Source organism: Limulus polyphemus, unplaced genomic scaffold, assembly GCF_000517525.1.
Source record: "Limulus polyphemus unplaced genomic scaffold, Limulus_polyphemus-2.1.2 Scaffold8368, whole genome shotgun sequence".
Lineage (NCBI taxonomy): Eukaryota > Metazoa > Arthropoda > Merostomata > Xiphosura > Limulidae > Limulus > Limulus polyphemus.
Window position 1 is genome coordinate 15,438 of NW_013673978.1, and position 9,644 is coordinate 25,081.

The window sequence follows — 9,644 nt, forward strand, 5'->3', positions numbered from 1 at the left end:
GACTTTAATCTGATAGGTAGACACAGTACACTGAACTTTGATCTGATAAGTAGACACAGTACACTGGACTTTGATCTGATGGGCTGGCACAGTATGCTGGACTTTGAACTGATAGGTAGATACAGTACATGGGAATATTGATCTGATAGGTAGACACAGTACACTGAACTTTGATCTGATTAGTAGACACAGTACACTGGACTTTGATCTGATAGGTAGACACAGTACACTGAACTTTGATCTGATAAGTAGACACAGTACACTGGACTTTGATCTGATAGGTAGACACAGTACACTGGACTTTGATCTGACAGGTAGACACAGTTCACTGGACTTTGATCTGATAGGTAGACACAGTACACTGAACTTTGATCTGACAGGTAGACACAGTTCACTGGACTTTGATCTGATAGGTAAACACAGTACACTGAACTTTGATCTGACAGGTAGACACAGTACACTGGACTTTGATCTGATAGGCTGGCACAGTATGCTGGACTTTGATCTGATAGGTAGATACAGTACATTGGACTTTGATCTGATAGGTTGGCACAGTACACTACACTGATTTGATAGGTTGGCACAGTACACTAGACTTTGATCTGATAGGTTGGCACAGTACACTGGACTTTGATCTGATAGGATGGCACACTACGCTGGACTTTGTTCTGATAGGTAGACACAGTACATTGGACTTTGATCTAATATGCTGGCACAGTACACTAGACTTTGATCTGATAGGTTGGCACAGTATGCTGGACTTTGATCTGATAGGTAGACACAGTACATTGAATATTGATCTGATAGTTTGGCACAGTACACTAGACTTTGATCTGATAGGTTGGCATAGTACGTTGGACTTTGATCTGATAGGTAGACACAGTACATTGAATATTGATCTGATAGGTAGACACAGTACACTGGACTTTGATCTGATAGGTAGACACAGTACATTGGACTTTGATCTGATAGGTAGACACAGTACATTGGACTTTGATCTGATAGGTAGACACAGTACACTGGACTTTGATCTGATAAGTAAACACAGTACACTGTACTTTGATCTGATAAGTAGACACAGTACATTGGACTTTGATCTGATAGGTTGACACTGGACTTATACTAAGGTTGCCCTTGAAGAAACCTTATTGTGCGTATGATAATATAATATACAATAACAGTATAGAAATAAAGATTGTTAAGTTACCAACAACATAATTTTCTAAATATTTATAGGACAACCAAGAAGTTTTTAATGTCTATTAACAGCTAACCACGTTAGCATGCCTATTGCTATATGTGAAATGGTTCGTCAGATCGTGATTAGAATTGTGACAATATGATGGGTTGATAACTGAGTATTTTATTGATTGTTTGAAGGAATCTGATGTCGTGTACAAACTACTGTCTAAGTAAGCATGTATCATAGCGGTTTTCCAGTGTTTTACAAAATTTACATCAAAGTTGATACCAAGAACTGTAAATATCGTATTAACATTAATGATTTACTTCTCTAGAGATTTAAAAGTTGTGCTTGTTGGAGACGCTAATGTTGGAAAAACTTCGCTAGTACGACGGTACATAGACCGAAAATTCCAAGGAAGTGTCAGTAGGATAACATGAGTAAAGACGAGTTAGGATAACAGTACTATCTATAATTAAATTGGTACTTACGTATAGGAAGTGTGAGTGTAAGTACCAATTTATTTATAGATAGTACTGTTATCCTAACTCGTCTTTACTCATGTTATCCTAAACTTGTATGTAGGACTGTTTGTATAAAACGGTTTTCAGTGTCTTGATATCCTAAATTCGGTTATAACTGTTCTATAGGCTTTAATAATAGTGTTAAAAGTATACTCCAAAATATAATTAAGCTTTTTTTTAAAACTTTTTTTCGTCCAAAAGTTTCTGAATTATCCCAGTTTCTGTATTTTTTTTTCTCAGAATGCAAATTCGTCATGAGATCAGTTCATAAAGCATATTCTAATTCGTGTTGTATTTATCTGCATGTTTAAGGTGTTATGTTAAACGTATTGTTGTTTAATGTACTTCATTTTTACACAATTCCGTTGTTTTTTTTATCTCATTGAGAATAATGTTGTAGCTTATAAAATGATTCATTGATTTGTTTTATACGTTACTGTGTGGAGCTTGTTTCTTTCGTGTTATTTCAACGGTATTTTACAATATGTATTTTGTTTAGGCTGTACTTGTTATTTCAACAATATTTTACAATACTGTATACAGTTTAGGTTTTACGTGTTATTTCAACAATATTGTATACAGTTCAGGTTTTAAGTGTTATTTCAACAGTATTTTACAATACTGTATACAGTTCAGGTTTTACGTGTTATTTCAACAGTATTTCACAATACTGTATACAGTTTAGGTTTTACGTGTTATTTCAACAATATTTTACAATACTGTATACAGTGTAGGTTTTACGTGTTATTTCAACAGTATTTTACAATATTTTATACAGTTTTGGTTTCACGTGTTATTTCAATCATTTTATGTAATTTTCTCTAGTGTTTTACATATTTTTTTACTATGCTTTACAGACTATTGGCGCCTCTTTCTTGCTGAAACAATGGGGTAACTACAACATAGCAATATGGGTAAGTGTGGGGTAACTACAACATAGCAATATGGGCAAGTGTGGGGTGATTACAACATAGTCATATGGGTAAGTGTGGGGTGATTACAACATAGCAATATGGGCAAGTGTGGGGTGATTACAACATAGCCATATGGGTAAGTGTGGGGTGATTACAACATAACAATATGGGTAAGTGTGGGGTGATTACAACATAGCAATATGGGTAAGTGTGGGGTGATTACAACATAGCAATATGGGTAAGTGTGGGGTGATTACAACATAGCAATATGGGTAAATGTATTTACAGCAGTGAAGAAACTGTTCTAGTTACTTTCAGTGAATCGTAAACAATATATTCTTGTTCTTTGGCGAATCTTTTAATTTAAATATATAACCCGTTATGTTTTCTAAATATTATATATTGTATTTTTCTGAATATTATATAATCTGTTTTTCTGAATATTATCTATTGTATTTTGTGAATATTATAATTTTCAGAATATTATATATTGTATTTTTCTGAATATTGTATTTTTCAGAATATTATATATTGTATTTTTCTCACATTTGTCAAATTAACGACACCACGTTAAAAAAAAGGAAATTATCAGTGAACGTTTTTTTAACTTCAAAAATGGCCAAACCATATTTGGGGGAAAGAATAACAGGATTTTGTTTTTAACTCTGTGTGTGTGTGTGTATAGTATGTTCAACTCAAAATCAGACAACGGGTTATCTGATGTGTGCCCACTACTTATTTTAACCTATGACCTTCCGAGGAACAAGTTGTTAAATTAAAATAAAATATGTTAAATAAAATTTCTGACTTTCACGTATTGTCTCAGAAATGGGTCCAAGGCCAAATTTCGAATCTTGTTTGATAAATTGAAGTAACGTTAAATTTCGGGTCATAACTTTGTACAACATCACATCTGATAAAATGTTAGATCTATTGTGTTCAAAGTAAATCACAAATACGGTATTATTGGGTTTGGAATATTTTCAAATCAATTAATATATAAAAATAAGTTGCTCCGTTATCATTATTATATTTTACTTACCCTCCTACTCTCCTAAGTAGCTTGCGGGTTCATAACGTTAAAATTGCGGGTTCTGTCCCTCTGGTGGGTTTTATTTTTTTACAGCAAAGCCACATTCGGCCATCTGCTGTGTCTACAGCGTGGAATCGAACTCCGGCTTGTTTATTTGTTTCTTTTTTTAATTTCGCGCAAAGCCACACGAGGGCTAATTGCGCTAGCCGTCTCTAATTTAGTAGTGTAAGACTAGAGAGAAGACAGCTAGTTATCACCACCCACCGCCAACTCTTAGGCTACTCTTTTACCAACGAATAGCGTGATTGACCGTCACAATATAACGCCCCCACGGCTGAAAGGGCGAGCATGTTTGGTGGGACGGGGATTCGAACCCGTAACCCTCAGATTGCGAGTCAAGCGCCCTAACCACCTGGTCTTGCCGGGCCTATCGAACTCCGGATTTCAGCATTTTAAGTCCATAGACTTACCTCTGTCCCACCGAGGGACCTCTCTGTTGGGAACAGCGCAGAAAAACCTCTGTTTTTATTTGCTCTTAAACAATAATTTTTTGGGGGGAAGAAGATCTTAAAATTTATCATAGTTACAGTGTTTTACTAACTACGTCAGAAATTCGTACATTTAGAGCCTCTCTGTATTCAATAGAGAATAGAAGTAAAACAGTTAGATAAAAATGAGTTTGGAATTGTGTTATAAATTTTAATTTTGATCTAAGAAAAAATCCGTATTCAGAATATTAGTAGAACTCGACAGGAAGAGCTCTCTGGGCCTTATTTTTATTGTCTGTTAGCGTAAAGTTACACAAGGCTAGCTGCGCTAGCCGTCCCTTATTCTGCACTGATGGCCTAGTGAGAAGGTAGATATTCAAGAAGTATCCGCCGCCAACTCTAGACTGAATAAGTGGCCTAACTTGGCCAAGTGGTTAAGGCGTTCGACTTTGAATCCCCGTCACCGAACGTGCTCGTCCTTTCAGCCGTGGGAGCGTTATAACGTTATGGTCAATCTCACTATTCGTTGGTAAAAGAGTTAGCGGTGGATGGTGTTGATCATGTGCCTCCCTTCTAGTCTATCACTATTAAACTAGGAACGGCTAGTGCAGATAACTCTCGTGTAGCTTTGCGGGAAATTCAACTCAAACCGAATAAGGGATTTAACCGTTACTCTTATAACGCACCTATGGCTCTAAAGTGTGGAACGTATTTTTGCAGATTCACAGTGCGGTCACCCTAATCAGTGGATCACACCTAGCCCCATGGAAAAAAAAAACGCATAAGCTTATAAGTCTCTAAACTCTTGATTCTAACTTTTTGTCAAAGGATTGAGGATTTTAACTGACATTGTGATAGTTGCAAACAACTTCAAAACAAGTTCATTCACGCAATAAAAAAAACTTAATGAAAATAAGAAATAACACTTAAACTAAAGAAACTTAAATTTTGTTTAAAATACGAGTCATTAAAGCAGAAAGAGAAAATGTCGTAGTGCTATAAATCAATTAGACGAAATGAAACCTGCTTGCTACTTTAATCCACCAGCTGTGTGCCTTCACGAGGAAGACGTGCAGGTATATTAGAGTAATGGTGCTGCTATTACGTCACGACCAGTTACATGTCTCTGTTTGGCGGAAGAGTTTAATACGAATGTTTGTTTTTAAGCTCAAAGCTACACAATGGGCTGTTTGTGCTCTGCCCACCGGGCGAAATTGAACTCTGATACTTAACTTTATAAGCCTCAGGCTTACTGCTGAGGCATCGAGAGGCCGAGTGGTTTCTCTACGATATATATTTTTAAGGCACACGGATTATGTAGATCATGAAAAGAGGTCAAGAACTGCACGTCGTGGGGTCACTTTTGGAGGCGTTTTGTCGCGTGAATAATTATATGTCTGTATTTCTCCAGCCTTGTTGTCAGCTGCTGTGCGCGCGATCACGTAGATGATATATATAAATCGGCTATGAAAGAGAAATAAGATAAATTAAAACCTACGTCGACTATGAAAGAGAAATAAGATAAATTAAAACCTACGTCGACTATGAAAGAGAAATAAGATAAATTAAAACCTACGTCGACTATGAAAGAGAAATAAGATAAATTAAAACCTACGTCGACTATGAAAGAGAAATAAGATAAATTAAAACTACGTCGACTATGAAAGAGAAATAAGATAAATGAAACCTACGTCGACTATGAAAGAGAAATAAGATAAATTGAAAACCTACGTCACAAACAAAGAGATGAACAGTAAAAGTTAAATATATCTTTCTTATTCGTATTATCAAAATGTTTGTACACGTGTTTATCTATTCTTCCCATACATGATATCAAAATGTTTGTACACGTGTTTATCTATTCTTCCCATACATGATATCAAAATATTTGTACATGTTTTTCTATTCTTCCCGTACATTATATCAAAATGTGTATATACGTCTTTTTCCATTCTTCCTATACATGATATCAAAATGTTTGTATATCTGTTTATCTATTCACCAACCAGTGGCACAGCGGTATGTCTGCGGACTTACAACGCTAAAAACCGGGTTTCGATACTCGTGGTGGGCAGAGCACAGATAGACTGTGTAGCTTTGTGCTTAACTTTAAACAAACAAACCTTCCTATCAAAATGACTTCTCTTTTTGCTTTAACGTCGTTTAAATCAGTGTAAAAAAAACAACAACAACTAAGACTCGTGAGGATAGTAGGGTTGTCAGTCAACAATTTAATTTAAGTGCGATTCCATGTACGCCTTTTCATCATTGTGCGCAAGTTGTTTTTTTGTGACGTCATCATTTATTTAGGACACTCATTGTTTAACTATTAAACATCAAGAGATACTGGTTGTTAGGTTTAATCTTTGGAATAAAAATAACACGTTCAGCCTTGAAAATGTACATTCAAACATAAGGTTATCATATCATTGATGATCCATTTTTTGGAAAGTCCAAGAGAGGCATGTCTATCGGTCACTCCTTATTTATTAACTGATTTTCCGCTGGGTTAATGCTAATTGTATGGACTTCCAAGCCTGGGCTTCGATCCCCCGTAGTGGAAATAGCGAAGATAGTCCACTGTGTAGCTTTGTACTAAAAAAAAACCATCTTATTAGCGGAAGTAGCGATTAAATCACCCGGAAGTGTTAAGTCTATCAACCCGGAAGTGTTCCTCTTTTTAATTTTCATCATCACTTTCTGTTGCGGAAGGTTATGTCGATACCAGTGACAATTGGTATTTAATTCTGGTTTTTCAGGACACCGCTGGTGCGGAGAAATATTCAGGTTTGAGCTCTTTCTATTGTCGGGGTGCTGCAGCAGCTGTTCTGACCTTTGACCTAACCCGTTACAAGTCCATAGAAACATTAAGGTAAGAAGGAACTATTGTTTTTAATATATGTGAAGAATTGGTATAAATGTCTTGTACGTAATGTAGACCTGGAAAACACGTTTCACAACATGAACATGTCATTATAAATAGTAATGTAGACCTGGAAAACACGTTTCACAACATGAACATGTCATTATAAATAGTAATGTAGACCTGGGAAACACGTTTCACAACATGAACATGTCATTATAAATAGTAATGTAGACCTGGAAAACACGTTTCACAACATGAACATGTCATTATAAATAGTAATGTAGACCTGGGAAACACGTTTCACAACATGAACATGTCATTATAAATAGTAATGTAGACCAGGAAAACATGTTTCTTAACATGAACAGGTCGTGATTAATAGTAATGTAAAGCTGAGAAACATGTTTCACAACAGACACGTTCAAGATGAATCTACAGATGTCTTTACATCTAGTTATACTAATAACCGTCTACAGATGTCTTTACATCTAGTTATACTAATAAACTTCTACAGATGTTTTACATCTAGTTATATTAATAAACTTCTACAGATGTCTTTACATCTAGTTATACTAATAACCTTCTACATATGTTTTTACTTATATTAATAACCTTCTACAGATGTTTTTACATCTAGTTTTACTAATAACCTTCTACAGATGTTTTACATCTAGTTATATTAATAAACTTCTACATATGTTTTTACATCTAGTTATACTAATAAACTTCTACAGATGTTTTACATCTAGATGTATTAATAACATTCTACAGATGTTTTTACACCTAGTTATATTAATAACCTTCTACATATGTTTTTACTTATATTAATAACCTTCTACAGATGTTTTTACATCTAGTTTTACTAATAACCTTCTACAGATGTTTTACATCTAGTTATATTAATAAACTTCTACATATGTTTTTACATCTAGTTATATTGATAACCTTATACATATGTTTTTACATCTAGTTATACTAATAAACTTCTACAGATGTTTTACATCTAGTTATATTAATAACATTCTACAGATGTTTTTACACCTAGTTATATTAATAAACTTCTACAGATGTCTTTCATCTAGTTATACTAATAACCTTCTACATATGTTTTTACATCTAGTTATATTAATAACCTTCTACAGATGTTTTTACATCTAGTTATATTGATAACCTTATACAGATGTTTTACATCTACTTATATTAATAAACTTCTACAGGTGTCTTTACATTTAGTTATACTAATAAACTTCTACAGATGTTTTACATCTAGTTATATTAATAAACTTCTACAGATGTCTTTACATCTAGTTATACTAATAACCTTCTACATATGTTTTTACATCTAGTTATATTAATAACCTTCTACAGATGTTTTTACATCTAGTTATATTAATAACCTTCTACAGATGTTTTTACATCTAGTTATGTTAATAACCTTCTACAGATGTTTTTACATCTAGTTATACTAATAACCTTCTACAGATATTTTTACATTTAGTTATATTTATAACCTTCTATAGATGTTTTAACATCTAGTTATACTAATAACCTTCTACAGATGTTTTTACATCTAGTTATATTAATAACCTTCTACAGATGTTTTTACACCTAGTTTTACTAATAACCTTCTACAGATATTTCCTTTATTGTGTTGCCTAATAATTAATAACCTTCTACAGATGCTTTACATCTAGTTATACTAATAACCTTCTACAGATGCTTTACATCTAGTTATACTAATAACCTTCTACAGATATTTCCTTTATTGTGTTGCCTAATAATTATTAACCTTCTACAGATGCTTTACATCTAGTTATACTAATAACCTTCTATAGATGTTTTCTTTATTGTGTTGCCTAATAATTAACGACTTTCTACATATGTCTGTTACCTATTATTTAATAACCTTCTACAGATGTTTGCTACCTATTATTTAATAACCTTCTACAGATGTTTGCTACCTATTATTTAATAACCTTCTACAGATGTTTGCTACCTATTATTTAATAAACTTCTACAGATGTTTGCTTTATTGTACAACCTATTAATAACAGTCTAGAAATATTTGTAGGTTTTGCGGGACATCAAGGTCAAGGTATTCATGTTCCTTACAAGACACCTCAAGTTATGATATTGAATTATCGCTGTACATTAAGTGTTTAGTTCGCAAGACTTAGAAACCACATAGAAACCACCTCGTGTTTCACCATACGTTACCATCTGTTAACTTTTGACTTTGTTCAGTTGTACGTCACGTTACTCAGCCAGCCTGAGAACACACTCTCCATGCTAGTACTCAAACCCTGTTATCTGTTGTCTGTGAGTGGTTAAGAAGAGAAACTTAAATTAAATAGTTAAACAAGTCAAAGCCCTAGATAAACAAGTGTAAAGTAATTGGGTTAAATGAATGTGTATGTATACATCTAGTTATACACGAGTAGCTATAAAACAATAATAGATATGATATCCGTGTGTTATACACGAGTAGCTATAAAACAGTCGGACAATAATAGATATGATATCCGTGTGTTATACACAAGTAGCTATAAAACAGTAATAGATATGATATCCGTGTGTTATACACGAGTAGCTATAAAACAGTCGGACAATAATAGATATGATATCCGTGTGTTATA

General features: G+C 33.9%; 1 protein-coding gene across 1 annotated transcript in view; it reads left to right on the forward strand.

The window, feature by feature from the left end:
• The window catches only part of LOC106475296 (ras-related protein Rab-20-like), a gene marked incomplete at its 5' end in the record, with an annotated part of 25,550 nt that overhangs the window by 9,958 nt on the left and 5,948 nt on the right, over positions 1–9,644 (forward strand). Inside the window, 3 exons of the mRNA XM_022379444.1 lie at positions 1,518–1,611; positions 2,565–2,621; positions 6,902–7,014. Coding sequence (XP_022235152.1) covers positions 1,518–1,611; positions 2,565–2,621; positions 6,902–7,014 — 264 coding nt within the window. The remainder of the gene's footprint in view (positions 1–1,517; positions 1,612–2,564; positions 2,622–6,901; positions 7,015–9,644) is intronic.